Source organism: Crinia signifera, chromosome 6 (genome assembly GCF_055691185.1).
Source record: "Crinia signifera chromosome 6, ASM5569118v1, whole genome shotgun sequence".
NCBI classification, from domain to species: Eukaryota; Metazoa; Chordata; class Amphibia; order Anura; family Myobatrachidae; genus Crinia; species Crinia signifera.
The window spans coordinates 109,326,042-109,351,562 of NC_139222.1; the positions used below are offsets into that span (position 1 = coordinate 109,326,042).

Consider the following 25,521-nt stretch of genomic DNA (forward strand, 5'->3'; position numbering starts at 1 on the left):
AATGTGTTTATATTCTTAGAAAAAAATGATAATTAATATTCACTATGCAATATAATAGGGCAGGGCAGATGAGAGGAGGCAGCATTGGTTCGTTGTATGGTTAGATGTGTTGTGTGATGTCACCTAACGCATTAGTACTGGTAACTGGACAGGTGGGGGTTACTGGATTGGGGCCCATGTAACTGTATTGGGTTCCATGTAAGTTTCCTTCCAGGAAGCCGGGTGGGCAGGCAACACCTTTCTAAACTATTGCAAGGGCTGCACTGCCGCAGCCATGCTTACATCCCCTGAGCCCCATCAGAGCCTTGGGCCCCTCACAAGGTTGAGGTCTGGTACGAGTGTCCCCTTTGATCCCCCTGTCACCTGCCCTGATTGTAACTGTATAGCATTATGTCACATCATATTGTTGGTTTTGTGTTGTAGTCCTTTAAACTATATGAGGACTTTTCCTTAATCAGTTTGTCAGACACAGATACTGTCGCACACACACAAGATATAATGGGCCTGATTTAGATGCGGTCGCAATGCCAATGTAGCAGCAATCATTTTCAGCGATGGAACTATGCGGCAACGCAAGTGAAGCAGCTGTCTAGTAGTGACCAGAGATGGCCACCAAAGAGCCATTGCAACATGCTCACCATCATGGAGCAAATGCAAAGAACACCTACTCCCTGTGTGCCTCCATTGCCGAGTGGAATAGCCAAAGGAGCTGTGATGCTGGTGCCATGTTTTATGCTTATGAGATCACATTTGCACGCTGAGACATGTCCCAAAAATGTACATGACATGACTGCGTTTTTACAGACACTCCCTCGTTATCTCCCCCCAAAATGATGCTTCCTCTCAAATCCTCTGTCACTGATTCCTTACTGTAAGCGGCATCTCCAAGGTTCCGAGTTTAGTGTGCTCTGCAGCTGCAATACATGCGCAGTCTCCATCCACACTCAGGGCAGCCGAGAGGGGGGGGGGGCAGGTACTAATTACCCAGGCCCAGGCTTGCTGGAGGGGCCCCTGCGGGCCCTGGTCCGACCCCTCCCTTCCCCCTCTGTCCCTCCTGGGTAGCAATAGCAACACACACTTCTACAGCATGGCTCAGCATGACTGTCTAACTGACAGCGTGAGAGGTCAAGCTGAGCCTGCTGTCAGCATAGCACATGCTGTAGGTGTGTGCTGCTGCTGAGATTACAGTTCTTAGTTTTCTTTCACCCTCCTCTAAACATTTTGGGGGCGTGTCCTGGTCCACACCTCCCACACTTAGGCCACACCCCCAAAATTCTACCGGGGCCCGGCATTCCTCTCGGCTGCCCTGTCCACACTATACAGAGCAACTAGACCAAACTTTTTGCTGCACTCCCAACATTTCAAATGTAAAGTATAGGAAAGCTTCAGGCAATGATTATATACAGTAGCCCAATATAAATAACATATAAATAGTTAGTCAATGTATGTGAAATAATTATCTCCATTTTATACTCTTTCATTTTTGTTTATGTTTTATTTCTCCATGCTATTTTCTGACTTAGGGGTATATTCAATTGATGCCGGATCCATTCCGTCATTCTTTTGCCGGAATGGATCCCGCATAATCAATCAGCGGGCAAATCCAGATGTCGTATTTGACCGCTGATTGATGCTCACCAGGTCAGCGCAGGGACCAAGTAAGCGACGGGAAGTGGGTGAGCTACTCTCACCCAGCACGGCAGCGGTACAGGAGTCTGCAGGTGGGTACGGTAGGCTGCGGGAGGGGTGCGGGTGGCGGCCGACAGGAGGACGTGTAAGCTGCCGCTGCTCACCTGACACCGTCCTCCCTGCCTCAATCCAGCATCTTTTTACATCAGAATGAGATTGCCAGAAACATGGCCAAAACCTTTTAGTTTTGGCTGTGTTTCCGTAAAAAGCAGGTGGATTAGCGGCTATTCCGTCAACCCACCTGGTTTTCGGAAGGTCGGACCATTTCGTCTTTTGAATCACTTTTGAAGCTTAGTGCATCTGGCATCTTATATGTATTGGGGCAATGGGCAGGAAGGCTTTTTGTCTATGTATTGTAATGAGTAGGATGCTAGAGACTCTTTTTTCATATAACTATGTATTTCCTCTTCTGTTACCAGGGCAAAAACTGAATGGTTATAGCCTAGAACCTGTGAGCAAGAAGTGTAGCTCTTCCAGGCAGAAATATGGCTAATGACAGCTTTAACGAAGCTCTGCACAGACTAAAGGAGATCCATGACAAAGATGTGTTAGGTAAGACAAGTAGGACCGGTTCTATTAGCAATGACATAAAGTGCCCCAGACTCTCATATACAGAAATGCAAGAAATATGACCTTGCAACACTTCTTTGTATCAAATGTGCAATTAATACTCTGCAAACCTATTTCTATACGCACAGAAACTGTCCAGTCATTGACAAAATGCTTATAAAAAGCCCATATTTGTGGGTCACAGATTCCTTGTAGATAATGCCATGGCAACAACAATAACATTATCTTAATTCTCTCCCTTAGTTCGTTAACCCTCTACATCTTCACCCTCCCCATAGTCTAACTTACCAACGACTTAATGGGACTTGATAAGAAAACTGGAATTTTGTTTGCTATACATAAAAAAAGAAATGACATTTGAAATATGTACATGTGCGAAAATATGTTCCACAAGCAATGGCTGCAGTCTGGTTTATACCATCTCTGAGGTGTCAGAGAAACATGTCCATTTGTAGGTAACACAATGCTGTTTGCCCAATGCCCAGTTGTAGAACACACCATCACCAGAGTACCATCTTATATGACCCTTCAACTGAGATATTCTATACCAGGCCAGAAGCATTTTCACGTATTCAACGCTTCAATTGGTCTATTTTGAAATGCAAACTGGATCTTAAGGTAACTGGCAAGCAAGCTACTAATAGTTCACCCATGCCTAGACCTATTAGTGGCAGTGTACACATTTGTGTCTCCACCATCTAGCCTCACTTTCATGCTGAGGTGTCCTGGTGATGCAGTATGGCACAATGCCGTCTTATGAGGAAGTGCTTCAGATATGAATGTCTGTGTGTATAAAACATGGAGCAGGAACCACACAAAGCAGCTGTTGCCCTCAAGGCCTCAACACTTCTAGGGTGCTTCTGACAAGATGTGGGCTCTCACATCTTAAGTAATCTTGTTTTCACACTGGGCAAAACCGTGCACATTATGCCAAATCCAGGAGTACTGCATAGCATTGTATGTCCTTATCAGTTTAACTCCTTCAGAAGATGCAAACATTCACAATTCCTGCAGACATAGGTGGATTTAGGGGTCAGGCCACCCTAACGGCAATAATGCCCCTGCCCATAGAATCCCTGGCATGCTGCACCCTTCCCAGCTTCCGCTTCCTCGCTGTCCTCTTGTTACTGATGGCTTTTACCTGCTCAGGTGGCACATTGGGGGCAATTATGTCCACCAGTGGGTTGCCAGGCGCTGTTTAGTGGGTCATGCTGTTGCTGTCATCTCTTCGCTACTCAGCACCAGGGAGTCCTCCCATAGGTTGCCAGGATACTTTATGCCAACGTTCCCGTACCAGCACCTACAGCCCACACACCAGTGCCTCCAGCGCATCTGTGCCCTGGCGCCATTACCAGCACAACCATATTTGAATCTGCTCCCTGTGGGTTTGGGTTATTAGGTCGACTGTCTAGGTCGACACAGGAAAAAGGACAACATGCATTAGGTCGACCTGGTCAAAAGGTTGCCACAGTTGAAATTGTCAACATGAGTTTTCACTTTTTTGTGTCTATGTCAACATAGGTCCACATGGACACCGTATCAGTGTACCGTGTCTCCTCACGGTACACTTATGCGCTCACCATGCTACAGACATGGTGCCTCGCGCATTATTAAATTCTGCCCCTGGAATAGTAAAGTATGAACAGGTCGGTTTTTCTACATGTAGACCCTTTGACTGTCAAGACACTGTCAACCTTTTTCAACTCTTGTAAGAAATCGATACCTCCTAAATGCCCCACCCACCACCATTACTGTAGGCCAGTGCCTGGAAATCCTAAAAAGACTGTCTCAACAAAATCACAATGGTTAGGGTAATGCATCTCTCCCAGAAAGCCCAGAATCCCATCTCACCATCTGCATTTGTTTTATGCAGTCTGTATTACCACATCATCATCTGCAGACCATTTACCATGTAATCGTGTCATTTGCCTGAATCTCTCATAAGCATTGTAACATTTCAAGCCAAATGCTGTGAACTGCGGATCAATGAAGAGAAGGAGAGGCTGAAGTGATTTGCATTATTTTAGCCCTTCTACTCACTAAAGCACCACAACTGCCAGCATATGTCTCTGTGGCCATTGAGGATGCAGGGGTTCCTGAGAGAATGTGGGAGAATTGCCCACCATTCTAGGGGGGCCAGGAGGGCCACCCAATTTTTGTGAGGCAAATATACACTATACCAATAAATAATTATTGGCTTACTGAAGTTCACATTTACTTTTTTTGTGAAAATGTTATATATATATATATATATGGTACTTATGTAGTATCTGGACGACCGATTATCGCATCGCATCCGACTAAATCGCATGCGATGCGATGGACCCGATTTTCCATAGGATTCTATGGGAAAAAGGGTCCTTTTCATTTCCCCACTATCCAACTACGCATGGAGTTGGATATAAACCTGTGGCGAGCGTAGCGAGCCACCGAGCCCGAAGCGTGGCGAGCACAGCGAGCCCCGCGAGGGGACGCGGATTCGTTAAAAAGTATTCCGCATCCCCTCGCGGGGCTCGCTGCGCTCGCCACGCTTTGGGCTCGGTGGCTCGCTGCGCTCGCCACAGGTTTATATCCAACTCCATGGGTAGTTGGATAGTGGGGAAATGAAAAGGACCCTTTTTCCCATAGAATCCTATGTTAAAATGGACTCAGTCCATTTTAACATTGAATCCTATGGAAAAATCGGGTCCATCGCATCGCATCGCATGCGATGTGATGCGATGGACCCGATTTTTTAATCGGGTGTCCAGATACTACATAAGTACCATATATATATATTACTACATACAATTTCATTGTAATTCCAACACTTTACTACATAATTCACCACATTAACTGAGACTAGAGTCAGGATTAGTGTTTTGTCTTTAGTGACAGGATGAGACATGTTACAAAACCATGAGAAAAATGTCCTGGGAAAGAGAGAGTGAAATGGGCTGTGTTGGTTAAACGAGTAAAGCCGGTGGAGAGACTGAATTATTTTCTTCTCGCATAGACAGGCCTGAGGAGAACCACTCATGAATAGACTTGCCTCAGTGCAGTTTTTGTAGTTTCAATTTATTTGTATCACTTTGTAGCTTTTTTTTCTTATTGGGGCTGGATTATTGCACCTAGCGGATAAAAATAAAAGAAAATATTTTCTCACATAGGGGATTATTTTGGTTCACTCTTTCTGACAAATTCCTTCTTAGATGGACAAAACCATGTGCACTGCAGGTGGGGCAGGTGTTACTTGTGCAGAGAGAATTAGATTTGGGTGGGGTTTTACTTTAAAGTGAGATCTATATTGCAGTGTAAAAATGAAGCAGTCCATATTTTCCCTGCACAGAAACAAAATAACTCTAATAAATCTAATTCTCTCTGCACATTTTACACCTGCCCCACCTGCAGTGCACATGGTTTTGTCCATCTAAGAAGGATTTTGTCAGAAAGAGTAAACCAAAATAACCCCCATAGGGCGTGATTCAGAACTGTATGCTAATGCTGGCACAGCCACACAGCTGTGAATGTGTATGCAGATTCTAGGTTTTATTTAGGTCTCTTGCAAACACGGCACATGCTGGAAATGACCAATGTTTGCGCATGCGTCCAAACTGTACTGCCAATGTGTAGTCCCACAATCTGGTTCTGGGTGGCCAGAGCCCTGTTTACACTGCTGGGTCCCCAGTAAATCTAGGTACTTTGCACCACATCCCCCATCAGAATCCCACAATGAGAATACTAATTGTTGAACTGTATCAGTGTTCCCAGTAATGATCTGATAATGTTGGTCTGTTCTATCTACAGTTGTGCTCATAAGTTTACATACCCTAGCAGAACTTGAGATTTTCTGGACATTTGTCAGAGAATATGAATGATAACTCACAAACTTTTATTTCACTCATGGTTAGTGGTTGGGTGAAGCCATTTATTGTCAAACAACTGTGTTTACTCTTTTTAAATCATAATGACAACAGAAACTACCCAAATGACCCTGATCAAAAGTTTACATACCCTGGAGATTTTGGCCTGATAACATGCACACAAGTTGACACAAACAGGCTTGAATGGCTACTAGAGGTAACCATCCTCACCTGTGATCTGTTTGCTTGTAATCAGTGTGTTTATAAACATAAAACATCAGTGAGTTTCTGGTCTCCTGAAAGTCCCTTGCATTTCCATCTAGTGCTGCACTGACGTGTCTGGATTCTGAGTCATGGGGAAAGCAAAATAATTGTCAAAGGATCTGCGGAAAAATGTAATTGAACTGTATAAAACAGGAAAGGGATATAAAAAGATATCCAAGCAATTGAGAATGTCAATCAGCAGTGTTCAAACTCTAATTAAGAAGAGGAAAATGAGGGATTCTGCAGAAACCAAATCACATTCAGGTAGACCAACAAAAATTTCAGCCACAACTGCCAGGAAAATTGTTAGGGATGCAAAGAAAAATCTACAAATAACTTCAGCTAAAAAATAAAGGACTCTGAAAAAAAGTGTAAGGAGACATTTGAAGAAAAATGGGCTGCATGGCTGAGTCGCCAGAAGAAAGCCATTAGTATGCAAATGCCACAAAGCATCCCGCTTACAATACTCCAAACAGTACAGAGACAAGCCTCAAAACTTCTGGAACAAAGTCATTTGGAGTGATGAGACCAAAATTTAAGTTTTTGGCCACAACCATAAATGTTACATTTGGATAGGAGTCAACAAGGCCTATGATGAAAGGTACACCATTCCTACTGTGAAACACGGAGGTGGATCGCTGATGTTTTGGGGATGTGTGAGCTACAAAGGCACTGGAAACTCAAAATTGATGGCAAGATGAATGCAGCATGGGGCGTGGCCTGGTCGTGTGCAGGAGCAGACGTGTTTGGCGTGGGCTCTGATATAATCCTGCAATATATCCTGTATTAGGGCTGGTGGATATCCCACTCCCTTACACTTACCCTCCGGGGCCTGCCCTGCCTCCCCTGTGCCCTCCGTGGCTCTCCTGCGTGACCTGAAAGACCTGCACTAGCTACTTGGGCCCTTTTTTACTTGGCTGCCGGGCGCCATCTTGACTACCTCTCCTACGGCTATCCTGACCGCCGACGGCGCATGTGGACGGGCGCGCTGCTGGGACTGTCCTTCCACCGCTGAGAGCACTCTGCAGCGACCGCGCTTCTCACCGCGCTGGAGATCCGTTTCTGCGGCCTGCACTCAACATATCTGCGTGGAGGCCGGGCGCTGGCGCCATCTTGGTGCGGCTCCGGACTTCGCCGAGCTCCGGAGACCCTGGTGACTGAGCTCCTGCTCTGCCTTTCCCGAGCATCCACTTTGTATGAAGGAGGCGAGGATCGCATCCTGCTGCTGTTGTGTGACCCGGTAGAGGCAAGTAAACTGTGACACTTCTGCCCTCGCTGCTCCTCCAATACAGAGACCCCAGCCTGACACCTGGAAAGCAACCCCATCCTGTATGCAGGCTTTAGCTACCTGTGACAGTACTTTGATTTCATATACTCTTTTATATGTGTGCTGCACCTGTGGTGCACGCTTACAGTTGGTGGTGTGCTAGCCACCACCATCATACTCTGTGGTTTATCTATTGCCACTAATTTGCTTATCTGGGTATTTTACACGTGATTATGGAATCTTTTGTACAAGCTATCCTGAACGCAATACATGCCTCCTCTGCCAGACTCCTCCTTCAGCTGGATAAGACTCGGGAAGGTATCTCATACTCTCCAGCTAATCCTGAATGCTGCGATACACCTGCTGAGAATGTTAATGCTATACCCCCTGCCATGAAGCCCCTGTCTATTTCTACGCCTGATCCTGAACTGAACGAATATACCGATGTGGGAGTGCCCAAATTGAAGAATGTGTACTACAATACTCCTTTGAACATTGACTGTGTTACCGCTTCCCCTCAGGCTCCTTTTTTGCTGATGGTACCTGCGATCGGACACTGGAATTTGATAACATGTATTCACGTATTTTTATATGCCTATGTCAGTTGTTTTCCTGATCTCCTTGGTGATAGCCCCTTTAGGCCAACCATGCTTCCCCAGGGATCTGAAAACTGGCCAGATTAGAGCTTTGAAAGTAGACGCAGACTTGGCCTGATTAATGATTATAGCGCATCTGTCCAATTTCTCCTATCATTATAGTTTCTTGCTCAGCACAATAGTGTGTATTTGACCTGGCGAATTCATATTGCGGTTATCCTTATTGTAATACTGTGATTATGTCCCCATATACTCTAGACAGGAAGAACCTGGTCATTTTAGGGCCAATCACATAGCCCCTGTCAGTTCTCCGATCTGTAATCCGCATTAGTTAGTTAGTAGGGTGGGTGGGTGGGTGGGAGGGTGGATGGGTGGTTGGGGTAAATTAGAATTTCTGGCAGGATTAGCTCAACCTTGTGTTAGCTAAAGGCCACTGATTTACTCCCCCCTACAGTATATGGTAGTTAGTGGGGTAACTATTAGCGTTAGGTAGTGTAGTTAGTTGGTGGGATCCAGGTATACCTAGAGTTGGGGTTAGGTCATACAGGGTGGGGGGTTTTGGGGAGGTTTATTTTGGGCTTAGCGAGTTTATTTTATATTTAGGTTGTGGCAAGGCGAGCTTTCCATTTGTTTGTAAATGTACATCTCCTCTATGGGTATGTATATGTAGTGGAGTGGCTGCACCTATACTTTAAATGCTATACTGTATCATCTGAACAATACCCCTGCCAATAGCTTACTCGAATGGCGCCTTCGAGTTTGTATACAGCATTGCCCATCCTGCATGCGGGCTATTGTTTACGTTACTTGTGTAGGAGGTACCTACTACACTTTACTGTTATATATTTATTGCGGGCCATCTTCACCTTGTATATCATCTATGTACTACTATATATGCTCTGTCTTGCTGCCTTAGCTTGTGCTTTTTGTTTTGTATTATCTAAAACTTTAATAAAAAATACTCAATTTAAAAAAAAAAAAAAGATGAATGCAGCATGTTATCAGAAAATACTGGAGGAAAATTTGCACTCATCAGCCCGGAAACTGCACATGGAACGTACGTGGACGTTCCAACATGACAATGATCCAAAACACAAGGCCAAATTGACCTGTTATTGGCTACAGCAGAATAAAGTGAAGGTTCTGGAGTGGCCATCTCAGTCTCCTGACCTCAATATCATTGAGCCACTCTGGGGAGATCTCAAACATGCAGTTCATGCAAGACAGGCCAAAAATTAGGCTTTTTGCCAAGAAGAATGGGCAACTTTACCATCTGAGAAAATAAAGAGCCTTATCCACAACTACCACAAAAGACTTCAAGCTGTCATTGATGTTAAGGGGGGCAATACACAGTATTAAGAACTGGGGTATGTAAACTTTTGATCAGGGTCATTTGGGTAGTTTCTGTTGTCATTATGATTGAAAAAAAGAGTAAACACAGTTGTTTGACAATAAATGGCTTCACCCAACCACTAACCATGAGTGAAAGAAAAGTTTGTGAGTTATCATTCATATTCTCTGACAAATGGCCAGAAAATCTCAAGTTCTGCTTGGGTAAGTAAACTTATGAGCACAACTGTATTTGATTTCAATAGGATCATTATTGATGTCGCTCTCACTTTTGGTACACTTTTACAATATTGGCTGCCAAAGTTCAGAGTGTAATTAAATTTTCTCCTGACATTAAAATATATGGCACCCAACAAGAATTCAGGACTTCTCAATATCAGAGTGAAAGTTGAAGTGCAAAAATCTATTGGAGTTCTGTAAAAATAAGGAAACTAGATAAACAGGTTTGTCACATGCTTGAGTCGTTATTGCAGAGAATATTTTCGTGTTAATGAGCACAAGTAAATTAACGTGTGTGGCAGGCAGCTTAACATCCTGTGACTACACAATCTGTTGTTGTGTGACACATTGCTGTCAATGTACTGCATAAGTAACTCCATTCATACTTTCACAGAATGTCAGTGCTGTTTATAAGGGAACAATAATAATTTAAATTTCCAATTATTCCATGGACACTTTGCTATTGATCCATGACTTCAACCATGTTTGCATTACAATATCTGTTTATGTGAAGGAGTTTGGAGCACTACATTCCCCATCATGGCTTGTCTACTATCAGAGCCGGCCCTAGGCATACACATAGGTGAACTAAGCAAGTGCCTAGGGTAGTTAGAATGCCTAGGGGCATGCAGCTCATAGAAGTAAACCAGCAGCAGGGGAGACAGTGGAGGCTGGTATGGATCATTAGGTCTACAGCAGTTAGGCTGACAAGCATTGGGTCGACACCATTAGGTTGACCTGCAGAACGGCTGACGTGGTTCTAGGTTGACATGGGTGTACTTTAGCTCGACATGTCATTTGGTCGACACACGCATTATGTTGACATGGGCAAGGTCGACAGTCAAAAGGTCGACATGGGGTTTTTCACTGTTTTTTGACCCGGATGTCGACATGGACACTAAACCGTAGCACAATGAAAAATTTGGTAGTTACGCCACTGTAACTCAGACATTATTTTTGTGCAATGGGTCAGTTATGTCACATAGGGACATTTCCAAAGTTAAATCCGTAAAACCTAGAACTGGATCTTAGAGACAATTGATTACAATACACAGCTGTACTTCAAACCACTCACAATGAACCACAAAGGAGAAACTATTTGCAGATTGTATAAAGCCTGTGCAATAGTACTCCCCTACTAGTTCTGTTTTCTGATTTATTAGTTACTAATACTGTTATGTATTATTATTACTATTTTTTTATTGTACAGTATATAGCACTAGCATAGCTCATAAGTACATTACACTGTGCTACCATCATTTTTAAGAGAGTGATACAGTAGAAAGAGAAACACTACAAACCTCAGCCCCTAATTGTCATTTGTCAAACACAACCTGTAACAAGCAGTTAGGAGCTGATAAATCGGTAATTTATCTATCTCCACTTTATCACTCTCCAAGGCTAAGAACAATTGGAACTTGTTTCCTAGCACGGCGCCCACGATCTAGATTGTATGTGTCGGGCCGATATCGCAAGCATTGCATGCATCTTATGTGTTTGTGCGGCATAAGATGCATGCGATGCGATCGACGCGATCGACAAGATTTTTACATTGGAATCAATGTGAAATGGTCCCTGAGACCCAATTTTACATTGATTCCAATGTAAAAAGCCCCCCAAACCCCAATTTTAATTGCTAACACCCCCCCCCCCTCATGGGTGAAATGCCCCCCCCCTCCCCCATTGTTAACGCCACCCCACTATTGACGCCAACCCGAAGCTTGGCGAGTGCAGCGAGCCCGTGAGGGGTGGCAGTACGCGTCCTCCGACCCTTGATTTTATATAGTGTGGCGAGCGCAGCGAGCCACCAAGCCCGAAGCGTGGCGAGCGCAGCGTGGCGAGCGCGGAATACATGTGAAGTATATACATATAGTATAAAGTATATACATATAAAATCAACTCCACGCCAACGTGGATAGTGGGGGTATGGACAAGGTCGGAGGACGACATCTCTCACAGAGAATTTGGCACTCAAAGGGTTAAAAAAAATCCCTAGACTTGCACAGTGTTTTCTATATTTTTTTTTTATAAAACTGTAGAATCGCTCTTAAAATCATTCTAGCTGATAGCGGGAAGCCATTACACTCCACTGCACACAGCATATAAACAGAATATCACACATTTGATGTTCTGACAAGACAGGGTAACCTTTCATTGTGTCACTCACATGTGAGTACTACGTAGCTTTTCTGTAGAGGGCAACTAGTATTTTTCCCTATATGACTAGTGCAATTTTCACACTAATGCCCTCATTCCCTTTTACAGAGAATACAAGTAATTTACCCAAATGAAATGCTAACTTGCATGTCAATGAACAAACTGCTATAGTTAGCTTATTTAATTAACAAATCACAAGATTTATTTCACAGTAAATAAATTCTTTGGTTTTTCCACTTGTAAGTTCTATTATTTTATTACACAAATCTAGAATCGCATCCAGAGATAATAGATATATTTTGTATAGATTTCCAGCTAGACCCTAAAGCAGGGGTGGGGATCCTCAGGCCCGGGGGCCGTATGCAGCCCCCGTAGCCAGTCTGAGTGGCCCTCCCTGCCGCCTGGCAGCTTTGCCGGGAGTCAAGTACAAAGGAATTCTCACCAGAGGTCGGTAGTTCTCAAGAGATTCCTCTTAATCATCAGGAGCCGGAGACTGTCAGTCCTATTCAGCAGCAGCAGCTGGAGCATGGGACGGCTGCAGCAGGACAATATGTAAGAGAAATTTTTACATATGGCCCCCGTAGGATTTTTTTCCCCATACAAACGGCCCATGGCACAAAAAAGATTCCCCACCCCTGCCCTAAAGTGTCATAATCGCATCATTTTAGCCCGCCTCCTCCATGGAGATTGGCAAACCGGGTAATTTTCCAGCATGGGGATGGGGCTTAATGATGTCACGTTCAAGCCCCGCCCCCCAAATTCCTGCTGGGAAAAAAAGGTCAGCAACCCTGCTGCTCAGTTCCACCTTTTCATCCACAAGTGGAATTTAACTAGAGTTGCGAAGTGCAAGAGATCAGACGTTCGACCAACAAATTAAACATGTCAGACACTGAGTATAGAGAGAGAGAGAGAGAGAGAGAGGGAGGGAGAGAGAGAGAGAGGCCTTAAGGTTCTGTTATGCAATGAAAAGGATTTATATTCATGGAAATTTATATATTCTTCATTAGGAAGAAGAATAGAACTGTTTTCATGGACATTACACAGCACAAATGCCCTTATTTTTGCCACTGAACATCTTTACCTTGCAAGGTTCCCCACATGTTCCTTGATGTTGGCTTACCATGAATGAGAATCACATAAAGCAAATTTTAATTGGTTACAATGTATTGCTTGCAGCAACAATGCTGTTTTTCTAATTATTAACCACTCCTTTTATAAACAAGCAAGAGTTTCTGCAAAGTTTGGCCTGTACAACTTCTGCCCTTGTGCACTAGGTGTGTCCATAACAAGAGCAGAGCTGGCTGGAAGATTGATCCGTCTGAAATAAAGGACATTTTAATCCGGTTGTCCTATAAAATAATTTCCCAGGCGTTTAGCAACTTCACAATAGTTGCTTTATGCCCAAGTACAAGAACTAGCTTTAGAATATGCCTTCAGTGAGAAGCGGCAGCATTTAATATATTTTTCTTCTGTTGTAGGAATGCAGGTAAAACTTACAGACCTGACGATGGAGAAATGCCGGTGAGTGCATAGCAATTACTACACTGTAGATGACAGGATACAGCTGATATGTTCACTGAGCGCCTTGAGTCCTGTTTGAGAAAGTGCGCTATATAAATAAACTTACTTATACCCTTTTACACCAAGGAATAACCCAGGTTGGACCCAGGTCGGATCCAGGTCAGTGTTGGTGTAAAAGGGGCCAACCCAGGTCCAGTAACACTGGTCTCCTAGGTGTAATACCCCTTTTACACCAAAAACCCTGGTCGGACCCTGGTCTTTGAACGCTGGAGTATCCAGGGTCTGACCCTGCTTTATTTATACCCCTTTTAGACCAAAACGCCGGGTCGCACCCGGCTTTTTGGACCCTGGTTGAAGCCGGGTGCGACCCGGCGTTTAGGGGCGTTTACACCGGACGGGCTTAAACGCCCGCACCCCCCTCCCGCCCTTTCCCGGCATCTTCAAGCGCCGATCGACGCCGCCGTACCCGGAACACTGCTGGGGGCAGCCCAGCACTAAGGTAAGCTGCTAGGCTGCCCCCAGTCCCCGCGTGCACCCCCCCGCCATTGGACAGGAGGTGAATGGATGCCGCACACAGGCATCCGTTCACCTCCCTCCCCCGCCGCCGCCGCTGCTGTCTGCAGAGTATAGCAGACAGCAGCGCCGGCTGTCAGTGTCAGACTGACAATCCGTCCAACCTGCGGACGCTCCGGTCCGCAGGTTGGACGTTCCCCATTCATGTAAATGGGAGCCGGGTCATCCGACCCGGCGTTCCCATTTACACCGCCCTCTACCCAGGTCCTAGCCGTGTTCTACCCAGGTCAGGACCTGGGTAGAAGTCCCTTGTAAAGGGACACGGCGTTAGGGATTTACACCGCCGAAGATCCGGGTCTGACCCGCCGCTGACCCGGATTTTTCGGCGGTGTAAAAGGGGTATTACACAGCACTTTGACCTGGGTCGGACCTGGGTCTGCACCATTTACACTGAACCTGGGTCAGCCCTGCCTTATATATTTTATATATATATATATATATATATATAAGTCTGTGGGCTAATCTTTGTATACGTCAGCCGAGAGAGCACACACCAAAAAAGTTCAGCAAAAAGTAAATGGTTTAATACATCACCATTATTACTAATAATGTGCCTCCTGCATTGTTGCTGAGCTGTTGAGTTACAGTGTTGTTTGTCTTGAAAAAGGACTGTGCCTAGTCCGAAACGTCGACTTGCTTTCCTAATAATGGTGATGTATTAAACCATTTACTTTTTGCTGAACTTTTTTGGTGTGTGCTCTCTCGGCTGACGTATACAAAGATTAGCCCACAGACTTATATATGGTACACTTGTGGTACCTTAAGTGAAGCACCCCACTGTTGCCTACCATCCTGATTGGGAGTGCGGACCTACCTATTCTATATATATATATATATTATATATATATATTATATTTATATAAATATTATATATATATATATATATATTTCTATAAATATATATATATATATATATATATATATATATATATATAGTACACTTACCCCCCCCACTGCGGAAGGAGTCCAAACCGGCACACGAGTAGTAAAGAAAAAAGATGTGGTTTATTCCATAAGTACAAGAGTTATAACAGCGGTCCCAACAGCTGTTTCAACTGGGTCCTACCAGTCTTCATCTGTCTACCCCTGATGAAGACTGGTAGGACCCAGTTGAAACAGCTGTCGGGACCGCTGCCATAACTCTTGTACTTATGGAATAAACCACGTCTTTTTTCTTCACTACTCGTGTGCCGGTTTGGACTCCTTTCGCAGTGGGGGGTAAGTGTACTGTATTACTATTATGGACCAGGCACCGAATTCTACTGTTTAAATGATTGGAGTGCCGCCCTGTTACCCAATCCCTTATATATATATATATATATATATATATATATATATATATATATATATATATATATATATAATATTTATATAAATATATATATATATAATATTTATCTAAATATATATATATATATAATATTTATATATATATATATTTATAGAAATATATAATATATATATATATAAATAATTACTACTGTTTGAATACAATTTTTGAGGGGGTAGATGGGGAGTGCTGTCCCCGGGTGCTGGGAGGAGGGGGTCCCTGCGGTTGCTGAGGGGAGGGGGGGGGTACCTGTCAGCCTGCGGTCGGAGCTCAGCGGAGTGGATGATGTGCGCCGCTGCTGTACCTCTCCCCACAGCTGCGAAGTTCCTGCGGCGAATGTACAGTCAGTGGCGGGGGTCCCTCTGGCGCATGGGAACTAGTACTAGTTCCCATGCGCTGGAGGGACCGCCGACACTGACTGTCCATTCGCCGCAGGGACCGGCTGCCGGGAGGTGGTACAGCAGCGACGCACATCATCACCTCCACTGAGCTCCGACCGCAGGCTGACAGGTACCCTCAGCAGCCGCAGGGACCCCCCTCCTCCCGCAGCAGCCGCAGGGACCCCCCTCCTCCCGCAGAAGCTGGGCACATCTTCCCCAGCGCTGCACGCTGTGGACCTGCTGCGGGTGCCTGCACCCACAGCGGGACCATTTACACCGCCATTTACACGGGTCCTGTCCAGGTTCTACCCAGGTCAGGACCTGGGTAGAGGACCCGTGTAAATGGACACGGATATACCCCATTTACACAGCCGATGATCCGGGTCTGACCCGCAGCTGGCCCAGATTTTTCGGCGGTGTAAAAGGGGTATAAATGGTCCTAACCCAGGTTGGGACATCCGAGTAGTGCTGCAAGGATACCAGAAGTGCTGGACGCCCTTCCACAGTGCGCTGCAGTGGCAAAAGACAGCAGCCAGGAAGGATACGGGCAGTGCATACAGGAATCATAATTGGATGCAGTATCATTTATATTATTTTTGGGGGGGGGGGGCTGGGGAGAGCACATGGGTGATGCTGCACATTTATACCGCTATGTATGCTTGAGAACTGAATAAAACTTTTTGAAAAATAATTCACAAAATAGACAAACCAACATTTTTCAATGCTAACTTGTCATGTCTTTTAATTTTTATTTTAAATCATTGAGGGAAGGTTGGATGGCAGTTTATCAGTCCTAAAATGGACATTTTTAATGTCATCCATAGGGAAAAGCAGGGCTGACCCAGGTTCAGTGTAAACGGCACAGACCTGGGTCACAGTCCTGTGTAAATGGGGTATGAAGCTGGGTCCAACCCTGGAAAATCCTGTGTTCAAAGACCAGGGTCCGACCAGGGATTTTGGTGTAAAAGGGGTATTACTTACAATGTTATATTCTGTGTTCACTGCTCCTAATGAAAAGAGAACAGTTAGGTGATGGTTCCTACAAATCTCAATTTAAATCAAAATAATCAATCCAAAGTATAGCTCACATTATTGATGTTATACTGTAGACTAGGGTAGCAAAGTTAAAGGTTCTATCCAGCTAAATTAAAGCAAATAACCTCTGTCTGCTCTTTTATGATCTTCATAACCATGGGAGGCTTGGTTGTTCTGACATAGGACCTTATTCTAGTTCACTCTTTCTGACAAAATCCTTCTTAGATGGACAAAACCATGTGCATTGCAGGGCGGCAGATGTTACTTGTGCAGAGAGAATTAGATTTGGGTGGGGTTTTACTTCAAAGTGAGATCTATATTGCAGTGTAAAAATAAAGCAGCCAGTATTTACCCTGCACAGAAACAAAATAATTCACCCACATCCTAATTCTCTCTGCACATTTTACATCTGCCCCCCCTGCAGTGCACATGGTTTTGTCCATCTAAGAAGGATTTTGTCAGAAAGAGTCAACTAGAATAAGGCCCATAGTGACATAGTTTGTGAGGTTGAAAAAAGACATCAGTCCATCGAGTTCAACCTATTTTTTTTCTAGGACGAGAATATATTCTGAGACAATTTTTGTCTAGAACTATTTTCTGGCCACAATCTACAGTATGTGGTCTATGTTTGCTATTTGTCTATTTGTTCTCCATTTATATATAGTTATTTGAGGCTACATAGTAATAGATATGTTGGGTAAACCAATATTTTCTGTTCTGCATACAGCTGGTGTGGATTATTAGACAGACAGTGTCAGACAGTCAATAGGTTGACACCAAAAGGTCGATATAAGGTTGGCATGGTCAGAAGGTCGACATTAACAAAAATGTTGACATGACAAAGGTTGACACGTGAAAAGGTCAACATGATCTTTCACTTTTTTTTGTGGCAATATCGAGACATGTTGACATGGACCCCCAATTAGTGTAAGAGGTTTGCTCCCCATGCTTTGAGCCTGGTGCCTCGCTTTGCTCAGCACACTTTTGGGGGTCAATCATTTAGCCATGCGGCTCCGACTCTATGGAACTCACTTCCCCACACAGTTCCAGAAGCCCCACTCTAGAATCCTTCAAAAACAGATTCAAGACTTTCTTGTTTACTCAATGAGAAACGTTACTGTACTTCATTGTTCCTGTACTGTATTACATTATTTCTATTGTTAAGTGCCATGAGTCCTATTGAAGAAAGGGTGCTATATAAATAAAATAATATGAATAATTATTATTACTTTTCTGTTCTCAATTGTAGTGCACGTGGATGGTAAAGTATGAAAAATCCCCCCCCCCCCCCCCCCCAAAAAAAAAAATTTTTTGGGGAAAAGCTCATGTCCACTTTTCATGTGTCAACCTTTGTTCATGTCGTAAGCTTGCAGCAGGGCCCTCCTACCTCCCAGTCTGCCTGTTACCCAGTTTGTTTTACCACTGTCTACTATTGTAAAGCGCAACGGAATCTGCTGCACTATATAAGAAACTGTAAATAAATAAATAATGTCGACATTTTGACCAAGTCGACCTTTGACTGTCTGTCTAGACACTGTAGATCTATCAACTGGAAACACATACAGCATATTTATTAAGGAAGACTAGTAAGAAATGTTCAGCTGTCCACCGCTTCACTAAGTAAACGGGATGCAGTTAAAATCCCGGCGGTCGGGATCCCGGCGTTCAGAATCCCGACGCCGGAATCCCGACCGCCGAAATGCCGACACATTCTCCCTCCTGGGGTGTCCACGACACCCCTGGAGGGAGAATAAATTAGTGTGCCAAGCGTAGCGAGGCACCGGGCCCGCTGCGTGGCGAGTGCAGCGAGCCCGCAAGGGGGGGCGATCCATGTCCCCCCCTTGTCGGCATTTCGGCTGTCGGGATTCCGGCGTCGGGATTCTGAACGCCGGGATCCCGACCGCCGGGATTTTAACTGCATCCAGTAAACCCCAAAAGTACATAAAAGTATGTTGTTTTGGAAACAGTGTGACTTGTATTTCTATTAGGCATTATCTTCAAATTAGAGCAGGGCTACTCAGTCCTCAAGGTAGAGTAACAGTCCAGTTTAAAGGTCATCCCTACTTGAGCACAAGTATCTTAATTAGTACCTCAGTCATTTTCATTTAAGTGTGTTCTACTCAACACTTGCACTGTATCATGATGGCCGAGTTTGAGAAGATCTGGACTAGAGAACAGGAAAGATGGGAGCACAGTAGGCCTGATTCAGATATGTATGCATCCTGATATACATACAAATCCGATATTTGCAGAACTGCGTATGTGCAATGACGCGATCTGAGCATGTGCAGAATGGCTCCTGAGTCATTACTCACAGCCCCCCTTTACAGCAGCATGACTGACATGCTGCAGCATTTGGGTGGTGGAGCAGGGGGCAGTGGCATCTAATGCAGACCTCCTGAACCTGGCTGACCAGTTCCCAAGGCCAGTCTCAATAAGCTTCTTCTTAGAAACAGTGGCCGAAGTATAGTCGCAATGGTGGACCGATGCTTCTTGAGATGCAGCACTCAGATAGAAGATGCATTATAGGAGATGTCTGTTTCCTACAAACGCCTCCTGATAGACTTCCATTTAGGCCCATAGTGCATTAATAACTCTTTAAAGAGTGACATTAAAAAGTGACTCTACAAAGTGACTACACAAGGAAATAATGTGTCAGTGGCTTCTCTTAGAGTGAGGTGAGCAGAAACTTCTACCAGTAATGGGGATTGTGAACAGCTGGGCCTGTTTACCAAAAGCCTGTCTTCCCCATTTCAGGGATTCGCAAAGGATTGAGGAGCTGTTTTCTAAGAATCATTTACTGCGGGAACAACACAAAGTACTGAACGAAAATATTAAGGTGCTTGAGAACAGGTGAGTACAAGGAATAAAATTGCAACAACTAACCCTGCAGTGAAAATAAGTTTAACTTAATAGATTGTTGACGTAGGGACTTTTCTATCTAACTTATTAGTTTTTTGCAATAATCTTATTTCATATCCAATGTAGATATTTTTTTTTTTTTTTGGCTTAGATTGAGAGCCGGTCTATGTGACAGATGCACAGTGACACAAGAACTGGCAAAGAAAAAGCAGCAAGAATATGAGAACCATCATTTCCACAACATGCAGCAAATCTCTGCTCTCAGTGAGTGCATCCAGAATATGTCAGTTTCCAATATGGGCTTTTATTAGAGTCGCAAGTGTAGCAACAGCAGCATCTGATATATTTTTTACACAGTGCGTGCGTTGAAGGTCATCTGAGACATAGACACGGAACTCTGTAGATCATCTGTTGGCTGATCAGAGCTGAACACAAGACAGCTTAATCTACAACTGTGGGTAAACGGGTGTATCTGGGTGCCCAGGGCCGGCGCTACCCACTCAGCAGCTCCTGCAAAGCAGGGAGGCGCCATGCTGAAAAGGCGCCCCCTTCCTCCCTGCTCTGCTAAAGCTGCCTCAACCCTCACTGTCACTGCCTCCTGCACGCTGCTTGCGGGAGGCAAGATTTGCTCCCAGCACCGTGAATGCACACAGCCTGCATGCCACCCACAGTGCCTGTCTGACAGCGGGCAGCAGTATGGAGAAGCTGAGCAGCTCCCTGCACCGCGCACTGTCCTCCTCCTGCGACCTGCCCCCTCTTCCTCATGGACACTTGCGCTGAGGCATGTAGCACTGTCTGTGAATGACTGGGTGACATGTCATGTCCGGATCCGCCCCCTACCCATTGCTCCCTGCGCCTGTCAGCTTTCAATCAAATGACGAACAGGCAGCAGCGCCGCCTCCCCTTCTTTCCCTCTTCTCAGTGTGCTGTGCCAGTGCCACTGCCAGTCCTCAACACTCCGCCCCCTCTATCTCCTCCCCTCTTCTTCCATCTCCTCCTTCTCTCCCCTCCTTTCCCCCTCAGTCACGAGAGGGGTGTAATGGCATCCTCAGCGTCCTGCCTACGCAGATAGAAGAGGAGAGACTGCACAAGAGTTAAACAGCAAAAGAACAGTGAGTCTTTTATTATACATGTTTATAACAAATTTTTAAATAATTGTAGATTTTTTTTATATTAATTTAGACACTTTTTAAATAATGGGCTGGGTTATGTGCCTAAAGGTGTCCATACACGCTGCAATAGCAGCGTGCGATGCACGCACATACTTTTTGTACTGCTTTTGGATCGCATTGCACACACATCGCATGCATGCCGTGCGATGCGATCTAGCGATTCTCACAGCGTGTATGGGCACCTTTAGTGCCTGCAACATTTTGCGGACACAGCACTGAGATGGTGTATTGTACATGTACATGCACCTGAGATCCTCCATAGGATCGCATGTTGCATACGCTCCCACAATCGGGCTGCAGCTTGTTGCAATGGCAATGAGAAAAGGCGCAAAATGTATGGTTTGCAGGAGGGCGCCGGACACCCTAGCACTGGCCCTGTGGGTGCCAACAGGATGATAGCTTGTAGGAAAACTACCGGTATATTTTGGGCATGTCATGGATATGTAGATTTCATGTGGTGCTATTAAATGCATGCTGATAAAGATGCAAGTGTCCATGGTGGTATCTAAAGAATCACTGGTGCCATTACAATAAAAGTGGGCATCTCAGTCCTTACACATTCAAGCAACTACACCAGGGACAGGCTGATACTATCGTTTGTATAGTATCACAGCCACAACAGATGCAAGAGCGGACGCTACCTCCTGAATCAGGCCCAGTGTCTCCTCCATGACCACTTTCTTAGTTCTATGTCTCACCTTAGAATAGTACATATAATAGTGACTTCCTATTGGAAGTCCAACCTGCCAGTCACCAAGGTAGTACCATTGGGAGGTGTTCCCTCCCTCCGGGATGCCTTTCTGTGGGCTGCCATGCAAAATACCTACAGTATATCGGTATTGCACATGTGCTGGTCCCAGTGCCTGTCATTTGTATTATACAGGTGCCAGGACCATGATTCCCTTCTATGGGCTGTTGCCAAAGCAGCCCATAGAAGCTGGCCACATGCACAGTACAGAGTTTGTATCATAGCACAGGTTCCGGGAACTCTGCAGGGACTGGTGGCAGAGACAACGGGAGGTGCCTGCATCGTGGTACCTTCCGTGGCAGCTGCAGCCAGAGGTACAACACAATAGGTGAAATTTAATAGGATGAGAGATTCAGAAAGTGAGAGATTTGGTAAGAAATTTTAAAGCCGTAATCATTTACACTGCAAAACCAGTTTGATTTTGAAATCTCTCACTTAATGCATCAATTTAACTGACAATCTCCATAGCAATAAATGGGGCCGTGATAATTTGTCAATTTGTGGTGTCAATTCAGATTCAATTCAAAGAGATGTGTGACCTATTATTTGCCTTAGGGACCTGAAAGAGAAAAGTTGTCTTAGTTTTGTTTTACTTTCTCTAGTATCTCTATCTGATGTCTCTATCAAGGATAGATATTGCACAGTGGCGCCGGAACGGGGGGGGCGAGGGGGCAGCTTGCCCCCCCCCCCAAAATTACTGAGGCGCTAAAGCAGGGGTGCTTGTCCGGCCCACCCGTCCAGCTGCATATTTTATTGTTTAACAGCCGCCCGCCCGCCTGGCTATATTACTGCAGTAATATAGCTGTGCGGGCGGGCTGCTGATTAATCAGTAATATAGGCGGGCGGGCGGTGGGCTGATTAAGCTTGATCCAGCCTCCCGCCCGTCCGCCTATATTACTGATTAATCGCAGCCGCCCGACGAGCAAGAATCCGATTCCTATTCGCAGCCGTCCGCCCACATGGATGACTGCTGCGGGGAGATGTTGAGAACCAGCGCCCGCCAATCACAGTGGCTGTGGATGTGATGCGTCCACAGTGATTGGCGGGCGTGATGCGGGCCGTAGGGAGGGAGACTGGTCGCGTGGATCAGTGCATGGGCGGGAGCCGCGGGAGCATCCTACAACAGCCGCAGCAGCAGCCATCACGCTGTGCTGCCACAACTAAAACTTAAAGGTAAATGCTGCTCCTCTCACCCTCCCTTCCCCAGTGACTGACAGATCCAGGGGTTGTCATTTACCCCTGGATTCACACCCAAACAGGTTTATGTAATTATGTCTGATTATCATAATCAGACATAATCACATAAATCTGTTTGGGGGTGACACTGCCACTTTTTCCACTTTTTACGAGTAAATGACAACCCCTGGATTAATGTCAGTCCTGGTGTCTCTGGCCACATGTATATGCCGCTGCCCGGTGTATAATGCCCACGTGTATATGCCGCTGCCCTGTGTATAATGCCCATGCGTAAATGCCGCTGCCTTGTGTATAATGCCCACGCATATATGCCGCTGCCCTGTGTATAATGCCCATGCATATATGCCGCTGCCCTGTGTATAATGCCCACGTGTATATGCCGCTGCCAGTGTGTATAGTGCCCGGGGGTAACATATAGCAATTTAGGGGGCGCCAAAATTAGATTATATCTTGCCCCCCTCAACCTAAAAACGTTCCAGCGCCCCTGATATTGCACATAAACTCCTTTCTTGACTTGCCCATAATAATTAGTGGAACTTGCACAGCCATTCCCACACAATAGTAAATTTGATTTGATCTGGTGCTTTCTACAGTACCTCCAAATTGTTAACTTAGTTATTGGTGGCAGGTCCTGTAATCTCTTTATCTGCACTGGTAGTTTTCCATCACCTTGCAAGCACATAGTATATACAATCATTGTGAAAAACAAGTTTTGACTTAAATTCTTTCTCCGATTTTTCAAATTCCATGTTCCTAAACATATTCAGATGTTTTTCCCAGACTCACCGCATATGCTTCCTTTGCTCATGAAAGCCAGGGCCAGATTAAGGTCTTTGGGGGCTCTGGACACCAAAATTGTGGGACCCCCCTATCAATAAAAATAGATCATGCACTGTCACTGACCCCCAACTCCTTCCATTTACCTTCTCTCTATGCAGCAACAGGCAGGAATGAATGGCAATTACACAGGAGCATTGCCGGCAGGATACACTGTACCCAGCTGAGCTGTGGGTGCGGACAGCAGGTAACCAGCAACATCAGCAGCAGCAGCACATATCCCTGACAGTGCCTGCCCATCTCTTGCTGCTCCACGCAACAGCAGCAGCTCCCCTGAGAGCCAGATGGAAGCGGTGGACACCCAGAGAAATACCACCCACTCCGTGATCCCAGAGAGCAGGATTTCAGCCACTGCTACAGATGACACCTCTGGCTCCCATGATGGGGGAGAGAATCGGCATGTAAGGGATCTGTGTGGCTGCTCCCTGGCAGGGGGAGTGCAGAGGGAGACATGCAGATATTAGCGAATCCACAGACGCTCCACTTATAATAGTGGTGGCAGCCGGATGTGCATCAGGGAAGATGATGTGCTGCTACATAGACAGTCAGTAGGTTGAAATATATGGTCAAAATACAAAAAGTCGGCAAGTATAAAACATTGACGCGGTAAAAAAGTAGACATGACAATGGTCGACACAAAATGGCCACATCTTGCATATTCCATGTTATGTGACCACCATCAGTACAAACCTGTACTCCTTTGGGCATGCTTTGCTTGCCACGCTTCTTGCATGGTTGCCATTCCCAATACATATCCACGTGTAGCGCAAATCAAGCAAATGTTGGTTAAACGAGAAAAAACAACAAAGGTCAAGCATTTGCGTGTTGACTTTTGTCGACCATATAGTGTCAATCTCTAGATATTGTAGATCTATTATCTGGATACCCTAAAAGCCAGTATCACTTGTAATTCTCCTGGTGTTTTCTGCTGCATTTGATACTGCTAATCACTCACTCGCTGCATTCCCTAGGTCTTCAGGACTCAGGGCCTGATTCAGTCCTGGCCAGCGATAAGGAATATGTCGCCCCGCTATAGTGAATTTCCACCTTGCCAATTAATGTGCATGCTCTGTGAATGGATGTTTATGGCTAGTGAAGGATTTGCAGCCGATGAGAAGTTCCAAATCCCATTGCAAGCCGCTCACCATTGAATGAATTGTCCACTGGGCACCATTCATCGCAAGCTTGGAGTAGCCAGGGACTAACTCGGCAGCTACGATGAATACATACATTTCCGGCTTGGAGCTGACATCACACAACCTCCCCTTAAACAGTTGGGCACGCCTGTGTTTTCCTAGGCATGCCTACTAGGCATGCTTAGTGTTTTTCTGGCACGCCTAGTGACTTTTCTGGCATGTTTAGCATATTTTCTGGCACACCTGGCGTCTTTTCCTAGCACTCCCACTAAACAGTCAGTTACTAACCCCAGATGCTGACTTCCTGTCAATCACCTTGTACAGTTCGTGAAGGAAAAAAGTAGCGCAATGCGGGCATACGCATGTGCAGTGTATCGATAATCATCCGCTGTGTAAATTCGCTCAGCAGAAACCAGGTCTGAATCGGACCCTCTGTCTCGATAGTCGTTAAAACAAAATATTCTTGAGAACAGAACAAGTACATACAAAGCTGGCAAGAAGATATGGACATTAGAGAGAGGGGAGATTACAAATGGAGAGAGAAATGTCTAAAATGTTCCTAACTTAATCACTCCAGACTTGTGCCTCTTATCCTCGCCTTCTACTTTCTCATTATTCTTTATTTGATCCTTTTCCTGGTCCCAGAACCTTTTTTCCCTGGACGCACCCATTCTGTGGCATTCTTGCCTCAAACAATGAGACTTTCCTCTAGCCTGCAAACCCACAAGCTTCCCCTGAAAATTCACCTGTTCAGGCAAGCACATCAAATTCCCCAA

General features: G+C 45.2%; 1 protein-coding gene across 1 annotated transcript in view; it reads left to right on the forward strand.

Annotated features, from left to right (window-relative positions):
* The first annotated feature begins 7,865 nt into the window (after positions 1–7,865).
* Positions 7,866–25,521, forward strand: part of RBBP8NL (RBBP8 N-terminal like) — a 63,952-nt gene continuing 46,296 nt past the window's right edge. The window contains exons 1-4 of the mRNA XM_083150078.1: positions 7,866–8,171; positions 13,345–13,475; positions 19,551–19,646; positions 19,807–19,919. Coding sequence (XP_083006204.1) covers positions 7,866–8,171; positions 13,345–13,475; positions 19,551–19,646; positions 19,807–19,919 — 646 coding nt within the window. The remainder of the gene's footprint in view (positions 8,172–13,344; positions 13,476–19,550; positions 19,647–19,806; positions 19,920–25,521) is intronic.